We start from the raw sequence: 17785 nt of genomic DNA on the forward strand, positions 1-17785 counted from the left end.
CTGGACATTAGGGGTGAGCCAACAATCAGTGTTTATCATCTCTCCATACAACAATGTACGAGTAGTCCAGAAATTTGTTGGTGGGTGAGCCCCAAGACATTTGGGTGGGACAATTGTTCTTCTATAAATAAAGACAGCCGTTTTCCTAAATAAATCAAAATAAAGTTAACTTTCTGAAATTCTACAAAATGTTACCATGGGGCAAAGAGAAAACTGCTGTTTTAAAGCACATTTCCTGCAATTCTACACATTTTTCCATGGGGCAGAGGAAAATGTGCTGTTTTGAAGCTCCATGTTATTCTACACATTTTGCCATGAGACTCAGAGAATGTAGTATTTGTTAAGTTAATTAAAAGATAAAATATAGGTGTGTTGACTGTGATAAAAGGCACTGGACTATGAGCGGTGTTGTTTGCTAAATGAACAAATAAAGGTGGCAGTGGCATGGTGTATTTGGGGAGTTTCTCCCATTCTTCTCTGAAGATCCCCTCAAGCTCTCAGGTTGGATGGGGAGCGTTGCTGCACAGCTATTTTCCGGTCTCTCCAGAGATGTTAGATCGGGTAATGTTCGGGCTCTGGCTGGGCCACTCAAGGACATTGAGACTTGTCCCAAAGCCACTCCTGCGTTGTCTTGGCTGTGTGCTTAGGGTCGTTGTCCTGTTGGAATGTGAACCTTCCAACAGGACAACGATCCGGTCCGGAGCGCTCTGGAGCAGGTTTTCATAAAGGATTTCTCTGTACTTTGCTCCGCTCATCTTTGCCTCGATCCTGACCAGTCTTCCAGTCCCTGCCGCTAAAAAAAATTAATCCCCACAGCTTCCGTCTGGCCACTCTACCATAAAAGCCTGATTGGTGGAGTGCTGCAGAGATGGTTGTCCTTCTGGAAGGTTCTCCCAACTCCACGGAGGAACTCTGGAGCTCTAGGAAGAGTCTTGGTGGTTCCAAACTTCTTCCATTTAAGAATGATGGAGGCCACTGTGTTCTAGGGGACCTTCAATGCTACAAATGTTTTGGTACCCTTCCCCAGATCTGTGCCTAGACACAATCCTATCGCCGAGCTCTACGGACAATTCCTTCGACCTCATGGCTTGGTTTTTGCTCTGACATGCACTTATAGACACGCCTTTCTAAATCATGTCCAATCAATTGAATTTACCACAGGTGTCCAATCAAGTTGAAGAATCAAGTCCAATCAAGTTGAAGAAATATCTCAAGGCTGATCAATGGAAACAGGATGCACCGGAGCTCAATTTCGAGTCTCACAGCAAAGGGTCTGAATAGTTATGTAAATAATAACATTTATGTTTTTATTTTTTATAGGAATGTGCAAGCATTTCTAAAAATCTGTTTTTGCTTTGTCATTTGTGTGTAGATTGATGAGAAGAAGTGTTAATACATTTTAGAAAGTGTGGAAAAGTCAAGGGGTCTGAATACTTTCCAAATGCACTGTATAGCCATATAAGCACAGTGACATAGGCCTTAATGCAGTCATATTCCTGGCTTATTGGGGGTGTGGCTTTCAGTTAGTGATTTTTGACCACCCATCCCATGAGAGAATGTCATTCCACTTAATCTAAATTCCATTCCAGTGCACTGCTTGCTATGAATTCTATCTGATGGTGTTTGCATATTTAGGTAAAAGGACAAATAATGTCCCGTTTGGAACACTGACATGTAGAGGGCATAATTATTTCATTTTTTTGTTCCCCAATCTGAGTCGATGGGCATGGCTTTCCAGTAGTTGGGCCCAGGCCCACCGGTTGCAATGTACTGTACTGGCCTAACTCTTCTCTCTGCACAACTGTTCTGTCTGCACAGTACTTGCCCAACGGGTGTACTCAACACAACACTACTGTATTGGCCTAACTGTGTGCTTGTCCCATTGGTTTGTCCACGACAACTATTTTGACAGTAGTGTTTCTCTTTCTAGATATCCTGCCGTTTTCCAGTCCCTTCCTCTACCAACAACAAACTGCTCTTCAGTAACCCCTGCCCTAAAAAGCCCTTTCTGTATACAGGTAGTCATCTTAGTCACATGGCTCTCAGGCAAGTTCTGTATTGAGTATAGGCGTACAGGGTCACCCTTGACATATTTTCAGTTGGTCAGTGACAGTAGTGTATGCTGCAGTTTATGTCAAGGCCAGGCAGCCCTTTCATCTAGTTATTCAAAGCTGTACTGTACATACAGATTGCAGATGGCGACAGGTTACATGTGAGTCCATGGCTGCATTGACACAACAGCTTATGCTGCATATAAAATGCGCTTGTTGAATTGTCTGCTGCACAAACCTGCCTGGAGCTTGATGAAATCTGGACTTTGTGTCAGTGGTGAGATTCCAATCTGTACTGTGGGATGGGTGGACAAAGGTGTAGAACCAATAAACATATTGTAACATCTCTGAATACCTGACAGGCACGTGCCTGTACAAAGGAAGGAAAATAAGCCAAATAGCCAAAGGGTAGGTTCACACACCCTCTTTCTCTCTCTCTTCAGGGAATCAACCTAAGCGGATGACATGTCATAGTATGAACACGTGGCATGGTTAAAACCTAGGTATTCCACCTGTTAATGATTTGCTGACTATGGTTGAAGTTGTATGCCTATTGTTATCTACAGTTGAAGTCTGAAGTTTACAGACACCTTAGCAAAATACATTTAAACTCAGTTTTTCACAATTCAACATTTAATCCTAGTAAAAATGCCCCGTCTTAGGCCAGTTAGGATCACCACATTATTTTAAGAATGTGAAATGTCAGAATAATAGTAGAGAGTGACTTATTTCAGCTTTTATTTCTTTCATCACATTCCCAGTGGGTCAGAAGTTTACATACACTCAATTAGTATTTGGTAGCATTGCCTTAAAATTGTTTAACTTGGGTCAAATGTTTCAGGTAGCCTTCCACAAGCTTCCCACAAAAAGTTGGGTGAATTTTGGCCCATTCCTCCTGACAGAGCTGGTGTAACTGAGTCAGGTTTTTAGGTCTCCTTGCTCCCTCACACTTTTTCAGTTCTGCCCACAAATGTTCTATGGGATTGAGGTCAGGGTGTTGTGATGGCCACTCCAATACCTTGACTTTGTTGTCCTTCAGCCATTTTGCCACAACTTTGGAAGTATGCTTGTGCTCATTGTCCATTTGGAAGACCCATTTGCGACCAAGCTTTAACTTCCTGACTGATGTCTTGAGATGTTGCTTCAATATATCCACAATTTTCCCCTCCTCATGATGCCACCTATTTTGTGAAGTGCACCAGCCCCTCCTGCAGCAAAGCACCCCCACAACATGATGCTGCCACCCCCGTGCTTCATGGTTGGGATGGTGTTCTTCAGCTTGCAAGCCTCCCCCTTTTTCCTCCAAACATAACAATGGTCATTATGGCCAAACAGTTCTATTTTTGTTTCATCATACCAGATGAAATTTCTCCAATAAGTACAATCTTTGTCCCCGTGTGCAGTTGCAAACCGTAGTCTGGCTTTTTTTAATGGCAGTTTTGGAGCAGTGGCTTCTTCCTTGCTGAGCAGCCTTTCAGGTTATGTCGATATAGGACTCGTTTTACTGTGGATGTAGATACTTTTGTACTTGTTTCCTCCAGCATCTTCACAAGAACCTTAGCTGTTGTTCTGGGATAGATTAGCACTTCTCGCACCAAAGTACGTTAATCTCTAGGAGACAGAACGCGTCTCCTTCCTGAGCGGTCCCACGGTGTTTATACTTGCGTACTATTGTTTGTACAGATGAACAGGTTACCTTCAGGCATTTGGAAATTGCTCCCAAGGATGAACCAGACTTGTGGTCTACCTTTTATTCTGAGGTCTTGGCTGATTTATTTTGATTTTCCCATGAAGTCAAGCAAAGAGGAAATTAGTTTGACTGTAGGCCTTGAAATAAATCCACAGGTACACCTCCAATTAACTCAAATGATGTCAATTAGCCTATCAGAATCTTCTAAAGCCATGACATAATTTTCTGGAATTTTCCAAGCCACAGTCAACTTAGTGTATGTTAACTTCTGACCCACTGGAATTGTGATACAGTTAATTACAAGTGAAATAATCTGTCCGTAAACAATTGTTGGAAAAATTACAAAGTAGATGTCCTAACCGAATGGCCAAAACTATAGCTGGTTAACATGACATTTGTGGAGTGGTTGAAATACGAGTTAATGACTACAACCTAAGTGTATGTAAACTTCCGACTTCAACTGTATTTGCTTAATTTACATGATCCAAACAAACTTGCCACAACTAAAGTAATATTAACTTTACCTTTCCTTGAATAAACGTTCAGCCACACTTACTCCCAGTTACCTTAAATTACTATTCGCTTGATTTATGAGTGGCTATTAGACAAACTTTCGAGGAACAAAATATTAGTGGACTGTGCACATTTTCCACCCAATATGCTGATGCTTTGAGCAGTTTTAATTTTCTAACCTTTATTTAACCAGGTAGGCCAGTTGAGAACAAGTTCTCGGTTGCAAAGTAACAACAGCGCTGAAAATGAGTTGCAACAATGTTACACATTATCTCAGAGAGTTACAATGCTGTCATGGGGTGTTGCTACATGGCTACTCGAAAGTTTCTCCCACCCACCCCAAGGTCGCAAAGCACCTACCTCCTCTGTTGCCGTTGGACAGTAAAACACCAACACTACAGTTGTGACTATATTTATTACCAGTCCAATTATAGTCAGAGTATTAGGCGCTACCCAAGTTGGAATTTGTTGGACCAGCCAATTCCAATATATCTGACAAGGAGGTTCGAAAAGGGATCGACCCGAAGCGCTATATTTGTGCTCCTCTAGCCGCTTGAGTTGTGCGGCTGACAGCGGCTCCGGCCACAAGAAATGTGGCATTGTTTTCAGCTTCGGCGCTACGAAAAGTAGCTTATCACCCAGCGATACTCTTGACGTGCTTGTGTGTTTCAGGCACTGATATCTTCTCGCGACCAACCAGAAAATACTTGTTCATTTGGCAGTTACGTGTGAACAGTCATTTTTCTAGAGCGGAACCACGAATGTCGATATTTTTTTCCGTTTGTGATTGAGAATTGCGTTTCAGCAGGAAGCAAGTCTCCGGAAGGGAATTGAGGCCGGGAATTTCAAATGAAATGTAGTCCATTGACCGCTTGGAGCAGGTTTCTACAGCTTCATGGCTCCTTTGAACGTAACATTTTATTCTGTAGTTGCAATATTTCTGAGTGCGCTCTGAAGTGAATACAGCGTGTTCTTTAAGCATCTTAAAGTATTGTTTTCCTATTATGTACTGTATAAACCTTTTTTTGAAAGTATTTATTACACATAAAGGATGATATGTTACATGGTTTTATTTTATTCCAGGAGTCATACATTACAAATTGAAGATTAAAACATGCGCAGATGGCCTGACGGCTAAGAATACACTCAAGCCTGAAGTACAGTATGAGCACAGAAAGCACAATGTGTCATGCAGTGTAAAACTTAAACAAAAAGATGGATAACGGTCTGCTTGAAAGCCCAAATCTCAACATTAGTCAGACAACTATACTTTTCATACTCCAAGAACAGAAAATGAAATCAGAAAATCCTAATGTGAAGCATTTTAAAGGGACTGATGAAATACTGTAAATTCTCATTGCAAATCACCTGATCAGAAATGTTTTAATATTTGTATCTTCTGAAGTTAAATCTTTAATCACAAGACATTCCATTACAGACATCAAGCCACATTGTTTATACATTTCAACATTCGCCCCCTCCCCCAAACACAGTTCCCATCCCAACAGAGACAAAACATGTCCACATAGGTGGAAATTACAGTTCGTCCTACCATATATTCCCGCACTACTCATCTAAAATAAAAAGCTACAGCCAAAACACTGCCAACATGCAACTGAGCTTAAACAGAGCCTTTTGAATACTAGGAGATGACACAAAGCTGGTGATGAATTGGCTTCTTCTATGGTAACTAGCTCCATACCCGCACACAGCATGCCAAAGTCCAGTACAACCCTGCCTCCCCCTCCAGCCCCTCCCTCGACTGCTGGTGAGAGGCAGATCACTAGTGGTGTGACGACAGGTTCCGGGCAGCCTAGGCGTATCAGCAGTTGCTCAGTCCGACTACTTCTCTGGCTGCTCCACGGCCTTGGTCTCGCTCATGTACTTATCGATCAGGTGTAAAGGCACTCCACGCTGCATGAGCTCAGAGAAGGTAAAGCCCCCTGGGGGAGAAAGGAGAGACACTCCATTTGTTGTTAGGAGGTATAGAGAGAAAGTGAAAGAGAGAGAGAAGACTATCCATTTTTAACAGAGAGAAGATCGTAATAGTCCAACGGCAAAAGCGGAGGGTCAGTGTGCAACATTGAAACAGACACTGAAACAGCGAAAAGAGGGCGAGTCTGAAACAAAGAAACAGAAGAGAGACACAATACAGTACAAAAAAGAAGAGATACCAAAGTGGACAGCAGTGAGAGGAGAGAAAATAGAGAGTGTCAGTAAAGGAAAGGTGCAAGACGTCACTTGCGTCTGTGAGTAAATCTATATCTGCCTAGGCCTATTGTGTCAAATATAGGCCTACTATAGATATGTCATCTATGTATTAATCAGCAGAAAGTGATCTATGTATGAATTTGATCTTATCACCCCAGTAAATATCATAACACGTATGTACAGGACACCATCCTGGAGTAACGACTTCTGGAAAATACTGTAAACATAATGTCAACCTTTAATCTTCAATAAAGAGCCATGCTCTGCAGATGTTGGTATTTACTCTGATGTCACAATCAGGCCATTTGCACTAGTTTGAAGGTTACTCACCTTTTGTGTGTGGCATATGTTAGATAAGGAACAGACACGGTTACCAGGTAAACACAGGTCATACAAGCAGTCAAGTCACACCAACCATTAAAATAGACTTCTGAAATGTTAGGGGTACGCTTGACTTTAGACAGCCACCCTAGACAGCAACCCTAGAGTGTTATTGGAAAGTAACTGGCTCCAATGAACACTGCCCATAAAGTGTCTAGAGCCACATACACAATAATCTATTATGGTACTGTACATATCACACATCCATTTGGACTAAAGCAGGCAAGCCCTGAACTCTTGCATTCCTTCTCTTGGTACTCTTTCAGACGGGTGGGTGTGAACTTAAATAGACAACCTAGTACTGCTGAGAAAAGCTGTATTATTGGCATTTGACAGATGCAGAATGAATGACATAAGCTTCATATGCCAAAACCATATGAAAGCTTACCTTGGATGAGAACATACATTCACTAATCCTGAGTGGGGACTGGGGGGAGAGAAGAGAAGAGGGGTTATCCAAATGTTTACATGGGGGAGTTATGTGTTCTCCAGGGAATACTGGTCAGTTATTGAACTAATTTTATATGAGGAGTTAAACACGCAATTGAAGGAACATCACCATCTGTTGAGGGGAAACATTAAAACATGGAGCCACAAGATAGTATTCATCTAACAAGGGAACTACATCTAGAACAATACGTATTGACGTGTGTTTGAGTTATGAGGTGTTGGTGTATGATGTCGCTTAGGAAGAATTGAACCATGCTGTATTGGTGAAGCATGCTACATTTGACGTTGTGACTTTGAAGTTGTGGTAGGAAATTCAACAGTGGTAGTGGGATGTACAGGATTCGGCTGAACACAAGTGACATTACTGAAGTCTTGTATGAACACCTGTAACTGGATGAACATGTTCAAAATGGTCTAAAATGAGAAGGAAATGCATAGATTGAGTTCAGCCACATGATGTAATACATTGTTCCTCATTGGAGTAGCAGGGGTGATGTAATGACAACCCCCTGGATGTTATATATGACAATATAAGCATATATCATCTACGATATATGTACCGCGAATACTTACAGGACCACAGCTGATATGGACGGGCTCCTGGTGGTGTAGTCACTGAAACAAACTATGTACTGATCTACGTCACCATAGAGTCTAGACACCTAACACTGTACACAGGTGGATAACATACACCGCAGGTTACCAGGTACCCCTCCAGCCAAAACTGACCTTTAACCTCCAGCTTACACTCCACTAGTGCATCACCCAGGTCATTAATGGCCTTGCAGGAGTACATGCCCCCGTCGTAGGGACTGGGTTTCCGGATCTCCAGGGTGCAGACCCCTTGGTTGCTAAACATGCGGTAGCGCGGGTCATCAATGATGGCTATCTTATTCTTCATCCAAATCACTTTGGGCTGAAGTCAAAAACAGAGAAGGTTAGCCCGTTTCCTAGAGAAGCCTCTAAAATATCAATACTCAATTAAGTCAGGGATGTTTCGCAAGTTACTCCCCATAATGTTTATCAAGTAGTATAAAAGGCATCGCTACTGTATCATTAAAACATTTGTCAACTCAATATGTTGTAGTACATTATTTCAAAAGCATTCAATACATTGCAATGTTTTACTGGTCTGTGGATTTGCACTATTTTCTCAGTGAGAGGGCCAATACACTGTTCAAGTTAGAGATAACCTAATCAGAACAGTGTATGAACAGTCATATCTTATAACCAAGAGTGCATTAATCAGATAAACCCTTATATTTACATAGTGCCCATGGTAATAAGGCACATGTGTTAAACAAATGTCCTCTGTCTGTTTATTTAATCAGTTTTTTAACCTCTGAACAAAAAAACTTCAGGCAGCTGACTAGAGATGTGCTGTTAGAGAGAGGATAGTTGTCAGGTGTAAAGGCTGCCGTGATTGAGAGGCGGTCAGAAAGAGCAGGCTGCAGGTGTAAAGCTTTCAGTATACAGCTGGGGGCCTGGACCATTTGGACCTGGTCCATCCTGGAGGGGTATGGGGAACAGGCCGGAGGGGTATGGGGAACAGGCCGGAGGGGTATGGGGAACAGGCCGGAGGGGTATGGGGAACAGGCCGGAGGGGTATGGGGAACAGGCCGGGAGGGGTATGGGGAACAGGCCGGGAGGGGTATGGGGAACAGGCCGGGAGGGGTATGGGGAACAGGCCGGGAGGGGTATGGGGAACAGGCCGGGAGGGGTATGGGGAACAGGCCGGGAGGGGTATGGGGAACAGGCCGGAGGGGTATGGGGAACAGGCCGGAGGGGTATGGGGAACAGGCTGCGTAAAGGCCTAAGATGACCCACTAGGCCAGGGCATTGGAAGTCCCAGCCTCAGGGCTTCAAGGCTGCACAGTCTTTGGGGTTGGCTCCTAATTCATCAATTCATGTCATTGATTGGCCAGAGTCAATAGAGAAGACATACTTGGTTTCCCATGTCTAAATCAATCACTAATTAATAGGCAAGACTGAACATCAGCAGCAATGATACCACAACCATGTCCAGGAGTTTAGCTGGACAGAACATTCCCAGAGGGTTGGTGTAGGCACTGTCTAAGTACAGTCCTACACACCTACCCTAGCCTGAGTCCCAGATCTGTTGTGCCGTCTTGCGAACTCCAATTGCTGAAATGGAGTTGGCAAGACAGCACAAACAGATCTGAGACCCGGGCTACACCTACCCGTGGGTTGGCACGGACGCTGCAGTTGAGGGTGGCATTGTAACCAGCGATGGCAAAGGTGTTGATGAGGGGCTGGGTGAACTTGGGAGGCTCTTTGAAGTCGTGGTCAATGTACTCTGGGTTCTTCAGTTGCATGCCTGCAGAGGGAGGAAGGGAGGAAGAATGGGGTTGTACATGATACAGGCGCTGAGCTGTATCATGGGGGAATTTCCCTTGTGATCATGATTGAAGGAGAGACAGTATTTGAATTCATCATCTGTGGTCAGAAACAGCAACATCCGCATTAACAGTACAGTACAATGAAACATGATATGTAGTGTATACGCCATCTCTGAATGAAAGCAACTGGTCCAATTCTGTAAAAATGTAAATTTTATCACTGTATCACTTTTGTGACAAAAGACAAAGAAGAAAATTAAAAAAGAAGTGACTGAGGTTCACGGGGGGCTGGACTGCTTTTCAAATGTGTTGGTTCATAATATTAGAAAGTAGAGGGGGATGACATACGGGTCATATTTTTCATTGCTCTCCATACGGTACCTCCCCCCCATATTTTTCATTGCTCTCCATACGGTACACCCCCCCCCCCCACAGAGGAGCTCACACATACCTTCTTTAACAATGAGGGCGCTGTCCTTGGTCTGGGTGGCACCCTCGCTCAGACCCACCATGTTCTCAGAGTAGATTCTGAAGTAGTACTCGTTCCCCACCACCAGCTCGGTGATGGTGATGCAGGTGCGGTGGTAGTGCTCAATACACGTGTACCACTCCTGTCACACAGAAAGCAGATTAGTTTAAACATGCAGGGGATAACATTGATTAGCACAAACACCTGGATTCCATATGCAGAGTACATACAGAGGTAAATCTCTCCCTCATACTGATTCCATACAGTACAGTACTAAGTGATGCATTCAGCAGACTCATACCATGGTCTTCTTGTCTGCTTTCTGGATGGTGTAGCCTGTAATGGCGGCGTTGCCATTGTCCTTTGGAGGGGTCCAGTCCAGAGCCACGTTTCCCCCCCAGACCTCATCTATCTTCACACACTGTGGAGGCCCTGGGAGGTCTGAGTGGAGAGATGAATCCGTTAACATCATTAACATCAGTATGGGTCTTATTGGCATGTTCTAGACATTAGCTGCGGTGAAAAATTTGGTAGGGAATAAAGGGAAGAACAACACTAAAAACATTCAACTCGATCAACTCTTTACTATGAGATCTTTCCTTCTTATAGTATTTTTTTCTACTTCCTGTTTGATTAAATCTGTAAAAATGACTGATACAAGTGCTTAATTGATCTATGCCTAAACAACTTTATCTATAAGTGAGATCAGGATATCCTTCCTGTCAGTTTCCTTTGACCCACCTACTATCTGGATGTCTACGATGGCTGTGTCCACGTGGTTCTCCACCTCCACCTTCATATCGTACTTCCCAGAGTGCTTCCTCTCTGCTTTGCGGATGAAGATGATGCTGTCACAGTCTGTGTTGCGGATAGTGACCTGCGTGGGGTCCACCGTCTCACCCTCCTTCAGCCAGCTCACCTTTGGCCTGGGCTTTCCCTACATGTCACATATCGCATAGGAGCATAAATCTAACTAAATATGATTTACTAAAAGGCTTTTACTGGAGGTGGTTCAGCCATTTTCTGTTATTGCCTTACCATGAATGGAATAACGAGATTGACGGCTTCTCCGACTTTACGAGTGTACGTCTGCTTCAAGTGACGGGGGATGCGGATCTTAGGTGGTTCTGGGAAGAGGACAGGTCAGATAAGTGGATGGAATGTGATTTCCGTTAAAGAAAATTATACTTTTTATTTTTTTATCTACAGTGCCTTCAGAAATTATTCAGAACCATTGACTTTCCACATTTTCTTTTACGTTACAGCCTTATTCTAAAATGTATTTAAAAAAAAATTATCCTCATCAATCTACTCACAATACCCCATAATGACAAAGCAAAAACAGGTTCAGAATTTGTTGCAAATTTATAAAAATACATCTGAAATATTACATTTACATAAGTATTCAGACCCTCTACTCAGTACTTTGTTTGCAGCGATTACAGCATTGAGTCTTTTTGAGTATGACACTACAAGCTTGGAACATCTGTATATGGTGAGTTTCGCCCATTTTTCTCTGCAAATCCTCTCAAGCTCTGTCAGGTTGGATGGGAAAGGTTGCTGTACAGCTATTTTCAGGTTGTTGTCCTGTTGGAAGGTGACATTTCGCCACAGTCTGAGGTCCTCAGTGCTCTGGAGCAGGTTTACATCAAGGATCTCTGTACTTTGCTCTGTTCATCTTTACCTTGATCCTGACTTGTCTCCCAGTCCCTGCTTCTGAAAAACATCCCCACAGCATGATGCTGCCACCACCATGCTACACCGTAGGGATGGTGCCAGGTTTCCTCCAGACGTGACACTTAGCATTCAAGCCAAAGAGTTCACTCTTGGTTTCATTAGACCAGATAATCTTGTTTCTCGTGGTCTGAGAGTCGTTAGGTGCCTTTTGGCAAACTCAGAGCGGGCTGTTATGTGCCTTCTACTGAGTAGTGGCTTCCGTCTGGCCACTTAACCACAAAGGCCTGATTTGTGGAGTGCTGCAGAGATGGTTGTCCTTCTGGAATGTTCTCCCATCTCCACAGAGAAACTCTAGAGCTCTGCCAGAGTGACCATCAGGTTCTTGGTCACCTCCCTGACCAAGGCCCTTCTCCCCCGATTGCTCAGTTTGGCCGGGCGGCCAGCTTTAGGAAAAGTCTTGGTGGTTGCAAATTTCTTCCATTTAAGAATGATGGAGGCCACTGTGTTCTTGGGGACTTTCAATGCTGCAGACATTTTTTGGTACCCTTCCCCAGATCTGTACCTCAACACAATCCTGTCTCGGAGCTCTACGGACAATTCATCGACCTCATGGCTTGGTTTTTGCCATGACATGCACTGTCAACTGTGGGACCTTATATAGACAGATGTGTGCCTTTCCAAATCATGTCCAATCAATTGAACTTACCGCAGGTGGACTCCAATCTAGTTGTATAAACATCTCAAGGATGATCAATGGAAACAGGCTGCACCTGAGCTCAATTCGAGGGTCATAGCAAAGGGTCTGAATACTTATGCAAATAAGGTATTTCTGTTTTTTTATATTAATACATTTGCACATTTTTCTGAAAACTTGTTTTCACTTTGTCATTGTGGAATATTCTGTATAGATCGCTGATTTTTTAAATCCATTTTAGAATAAGGCTGCAACGTAACAAAATGTGGAAAACGTCAAGGGGTCTGAATACTTTCCGAAGGCACTGTAAATCTTTCATGAACACCTGTCCTTTGGACTTGTGTTTCAAATGTCATGTTCCTAGCCCTGTTGCTTAAGCCTTGCTAATAAATAATACATACAGACATCAAAAAGAGAAGTGGAGAGTGGCTAGGACTCACCGATGACCTCTTTGACCAGGATAGAGTGCTGAAGTGTTCTGGGAGTGCTGGCGCCGGCAGCATTGATGGCCCTTACCCTTACCAGGATCTTAGCCTCTGGAGGGAGGCCAGTGATGGTGTACTTAGTCTTCTCTGTCAGCTCCTTATTGGTTACTCTCCAGTCATCAGCTGTGGAGAACATGTCCATAGACTTAACACAGCAGGTAATACTTATTAACAAGCCAGGAGTTTCTCCTGATCATGAAAAGTCAAGCGGGTTCTAGTTATAAAAGACAAAGTCTATTCGTCGATGGAGGCATGTCAATCGAATGCTTCTTACTTCCTTCGATGCAATACTCCACCAGGTAGCCGTCTAAGCCTGCAGCTCCAATGGTGTCTGGGGGACGCCACTTCATGGTCACCGTGGTGTCTGTGACATCATCCACCACCAGCATGGTGGGCTCGCTGGTCACAGCTGAGTGAGTGTGAGAGTGTTACAAAGGTTGAACGTCACACAAACATTTCCTTGCAGGTATAGTATGTTTCATGCCTTGTCAAAAGTGGATCTCCAATTGCCATAAGAACAGTATGACGCATACAATGTAGTATACCTAAGAAACACCTCCATGCCCATGTGAGTGGGACACCCCTCTAGCTGGCACTGGTATGCCATCAATCTGTTCATCAGATCTCATTAGGGGCGGCTCTTAACGTCTATTCTTACATTCTGCATCAAGTTTAACTCCTATTGAACCCTGTGGGAGGCTGATCTCCTAAACCTATAAGCCCTAGATGATTTGGCAGCCATTATAAAGACATATTTAATATCTCCTAAAGCCCCAGCCACGTCCAATGGAGGTCACAGTCAGAATGCGGAATGCTTGGAATAGTGGGGTATCAGAGGAACAGTTTTAAAGGGGAAGGGCAGCCCACGCAATGGCCTGCACTATCACACAGTATTTCATTTTTCTCCCACTATTGTGATATGATATAACCACAGGATAAACTGTATTGGCTTTACATAAGAGGATAACGCCTTTGTACTGTAAGTGTCACCTCACTGGCTTTGTCACAAAGATTTACATTGCCAAGCGAACATTGCGTACTCAGAACTCACCCAGGGGCACAAAGGCTTTGGATGGCTCGCTGGGTTTGGACACACCGATGGCATTCACAGCAAAGACGCGCACCTCGTATGGGACACCCTCAATCATCTTTTTAGGCTCAAATGTGGTCTCTTTGTTCAGGTCAAAGTTCAGCCTCATCCATCTGGAACTCTGCTTCTTCTTCCTTTCGATGAAGTAGCCTTTGGGGAAAAGCATAGTTCTATATCACATACACACACCAGAATATCCAACTTGTTAGCATAAAACCACCCACACAGACCTACCTAAGATGGGTGAGCCTCCGTCATAGATCGGGGGTTCCCATGTCATAGAGCACCAGTCTCCTCCCACCTCCGTGACTAGGGGAACTTCAGGAGGGTCTGGGATATCCACCACCTTGACTTTGACACTAGCCCCTGCTTCCCCAGCCTCATTCTGCAGGACTATCTTGTAGTTTCCTGTGTCTTCCTTCTCTGCGATGTCGATGGTAAGACTGGTGTGGTCCGAGAAGGTTTCAGCTCGCACACGGTGGCCCGAGTCAAGGATTACCTATGATGGCAAATAGTAGATTGTACTGTACCCATACATTCAGTATGTACAGTCGTGGCCAAAAGTTTTCAGAATGACACAAATATAAATTTTCACAAAGTCTGCTGCCTCAGTTTGTATGATGGCAATTTGCATATACTTCAAAATGTTATGAAGAGTGATCAGATGAATTGCAATTAATTGCAGTCCCTCTTTGCCATGCAAATTAACTGAATCCCCAAAAAACATTTCCACTGCATTTCAGCCCTGCCACAAAAGGACCAGCTGACATCATGTCAGTGATTCTCTCGTTAACACAGGTGTAAGTGTTGACAAGGACAAGGCTGGAGATCACTCTGTCATGCTGATTGAGTTTGAATAACAGACTGGAAGCTTCAAAACGTGGTGCTTGGAATCATTGTTCTTCCTCTGTCAACCATGGGTACCTGCAAGGAAACACGTGCCGTCATCATTGCTTTGCACAAAAAGGTCTTCACAGGCAAGGATATTGCTGCCGGTAAGATTGCAGGACTGGGGTAAAGTCATTTTCTCTGATGAATCCCCTTTCCGATTGTTTGGGGCATCCGGAAAAAAGCTTGTCCGGAGAAGACCAAGGTGAGCGCTAACATCAGTCCTGTGTCATGCCAACCAACAGTAAAGCATCCTGAGACCATTCATGTGTGGGGTTGCTACTCAGCCAAGGGAGTGGGCTCACTCACAATTTTGCCTAAGAACACAGCCATGAATAAAGAATGGTACCAACACATCCTCCGAGAGCAACTTCTCCCAACCATCCAGGAACAGTTTGGTGACGAACAATGCCTTTTTCAGCATGATGGAGCACCTTGCCATAAGGCAAAAGTGATAACCTTCTTCAGCATGATGGAGCACCTTGCCATAAGGCAAAAGTGATAACTAAGTGGCTCGGGGAACAAAACATCGATATTTTGGGTCCATGGCCAGGAAACTCCCCAGACCTTAATCCCATTGAGAACTTGTGGTCAATCCTCAAGGGTGGACAAACAAAAACCCACAAATTCTGACAAACTCCAAGCATTGATTATGCAAGAATGGGCTGCCATCAGTCAGGATGTGGCACAGAAGTTAATTGACAGCATGCCAGGGCAGATTGCAGAGGTCTTGAAAAAGAAGGGTGAACACTGCAAATATTGACTCTTTGCATCAACTTCATGTAATTGTCAATAAAAGCCTTTGACAATTGTAATTGTCAATTGACAATTGTAATAAAAGCCTTTGATGCTTGTAATTGACAATTGTAATAAAAGCCTTTGATGCTCGTAATTATACTTCAGTATTCCATAGTAACACCTGACAAAAATATCTAAAGACACTGAGGCAGCAGACTTTGTGAAAATGTATATTTGTGTCATTCTCAAGACTTTTGGCCACGACTGTATACTTTACTTCTGACAACAATTAAGCACAATGAAGCCTATTTTGACCCAGGTCAGCACTCACCCTCTCTCCCTTCATCCACACCACTCTGGGTGCTGGTTCTCCACTGATGGGGATCTCCACACGGAGTTTATTTCCTGCCACAATGGTCACTGTGTTGTCAGGGAAGTTCAAGCTCTCCAGGTGCACCCTGGGAGGATCTGTAGGAACGGGACAAGAAAGAAAACAAGTAAGTGCTCTATAATATTCCTATCAACCCACGGATGGTTTTGTATCATTAAAATGACTGTACCAACGATATGAATTTTGGCACAGAGGCTCTGAGAGTATCCCTCTGGCACAAAGGTATAATCCCCGGCATCGTGAATGGTGCTGTTCACAATTTCTAATCGGTGGTTCCTGTCAAAACAAGAAAACAAGTGAATACTGTAGGCTTGCTCCTGAGAAGACAGCTTAAACAATATGAAAAATACACTAGAGACCAGCAGGAGGACAGAGGGAAGGGCTAAGACCCTGAGTTTTTCTTGCTCAGGTTACATGGGCCTAATGATGAATCATGATTTGGGCCCAGAATTTTTGCCTCTGCGACTTGACCAGGTATGAAACCCCCAGGAACACAGGTATGGGGCTGAGGAGATGGGCGAGTGGGAGGGAGGTGACGTACTTGGCTCTTTGCAGGATGTTGATGCGGTCGTTGGACTGGATCAACTGTCCGTTCCTGTACCAGCGACCTGGAACATTCCCAGGGAAGATCTCACAGTGCATCTTCAGCGGCTGGCCCAAAAGCACTGTCATGTCCTGCAAATCCTGAATAATCTTCAGTGGCTTCACTGATGAAGGGAAGAACAGAAAGAAAGAGGATAGAAAAAAGTAAAAATAGTCATCAATATAGTTGATCTACAGTTTCTAGGTAAGAGAGAAAGTGTGAGGAAAAGAGAGGGAAGTGAAATACACACATTCAACCTGGACTTTGGCTTCAGAGGTGCCCCCAGAGGCCATTAGGGAGAAGGTTCCAGTGTCCTCCTTTGAGGCATCGTCAATGATTAGCCAGTGTTTCAGCCCCTCAGACTTGACACGGTAGCGTGACCGGGGCCCGGTCGGTACCTCCACGCCATTCTTACACCTGAGGGGGAAGACAAAAGGTTAGAGGCTCAGAGGCACATGGGAAAAATACACAAGCATACACACACACACACACAAAGAGAAAAAAACACACACACACACACACAATAAGTTGACATGGCCCTACCATTTTACTTGAGCTCCTTCTTCAGACACTTCACACTCCAACTCAATCCTCTCGTTCACTGTCGTTTTCACCGCCTCAATCTCTTTAGTAATCTTCACTGGTAACTCTGCAGAAAGGTAAGATACAAATCATAAAATCATAGAGGGGCAGGCATCAATATAATTAGAAACAGTGGAGTGTGAAATTGTGGAGAGAACACATTCTGGTCCCACTAATTCCTCAAAGAGACATTAAAATGAAGAGAGAAGGATGATCGAATGGAGAGGGGTACCTTTGACAAACAGCTCTGTGGTGCACTTCTCTTCTCCCGCAGCTACGGAATAAGCAGCATCATCATTCAGGCCGCAGTTGTTGATGACCAGGATCCGCTGCGTGCCCTTTTGCTCAAAGATAAACCTATGCAGCAAGTGCATCAATCAATCAAATCACTGGATATCCACATACTGTGACTATATGTGCTTGGAGATAAAGTTATAGTATACCATATATGCTTGTGAATGGCAATTATTTCAAGACTTCATATCATCCACTGAGCTACAGACAGTTGCCTTTGCTTACTTGTGTCTTCCAA

At 43.8% G+C, this 17785-nt stretch overlaps 2 protein-coding genes across 51 annotated transcripts in view; both read right to left on the reverse strand.

Moving 5' to 3' along the window:
- The window catches only part of LOC110500057 (cholinephosphotransferase 1), a 14406-nt gene extending 9104 nt beyond the window's left edge, over positions 1 to 5302 (reverse strand). Inside the window, exon 1 of the mRNA XM_021577181.3 lies at positions 4615 to 5302. Coding sequence (XP_021432856.2) covers positions 4615 to 4854 — 240 coding nt within the window. The 5' untranslated portion in view covers positions 4855 to 5302. The remainder of the gene's footprint in view (positions 1 to 4614) is intronic.
- A 4-nt stretch (positions 5303 to 5306) lies between these two features.
- The window catches only part of LOC110500059 (myosin binding protein C1), a 38331-nt gene continuing 25852 nt past the window's right edge, over positions 5307 to 17785 (reverse strand). For 26 of the 50 annotated variants that reach the window (XM_090213955.1, XM_090213950.1, XM_090213941.1 and 23 more), the window contains 17 exons: positions 17486 to 17610; positions 17215 to 17320; positions 16922 to 17088; positions 16630 to 16795; positions 16258 to 16364; positions 16029 to 16165; positions 14306 to 14570; positions 14033 to 14221; positions 13256 to 13390; positions 12937 to 13104; positions 11164 to 11252; positions 10867 to 11062; positions 10427 to 10566; positions 10108 to 10267; positions 9498 to 9634; positions 8026 to 8212; positions 5307 to 6197 (listed from right to left, as the gene is read on the reverse strand). In XM_090213955.1, the coding sequence (XP_090070081.1) occupies positions 6097 to 6197; positions 8026 to 8212; positions 9498 to 9634; positions 10108 to 10267; positions 10427 to 10566; positions 10867 to 11062; positions 11164 to 11252; positions 12937 to 13104; positions 13256 to 13390; positions 14033 to 14221; positions 14306 to 14570; positions 16029 to 16165; positions 16258 to 16364; positions 16630 to 16795; positions 16922 to 17088; positions 17215 to 17320; positions 17486 to 17610 (2575 nt within the window). In that variant the 3' untranslated portion in view covers positions 5307 to 6096. Of the gene's footprint in view, positions 6198 to 7234; positions 7274 to 8025; positions 8213 to 9497; positions 9635 to 10107; positions 10268 to 10426; positions 10567 to 10866; positions 11063 to 11163; positions 11253 to 12936; positions 13105 to 13255; positions 13391 to 14032; positions 14222 to 14305; positions 14571 to 16028; positions 16166 to 16257; positions 16365 to 16629; positions 16796 to 16921; positions 17089 to 17214; positions 17321 to 17485; positions 17611 to 17785 lie in introns of all 50 variants that reach the window. The other 24 variants (XM_090213960.1, XM_090213961.1, XM_090213957.1 and 21 more) reach the window with 1 other exon arrangement.

Source organism: Oncorhynchus mykiss, chromosome 21, assembly GCF_057628025.1.
Source record: "Oncorhynchus mykiss isolate SJ-2025 chromosome 21, ASM5762802v1, whole genome shotgun sequence".
Lineage (NCBI taxonomy): Eukaryota > Metazoa > Chordata > Actinopteri > Salmoniformes > Salmonidae > Oncorhynchus > Oncorhynchus mykiss.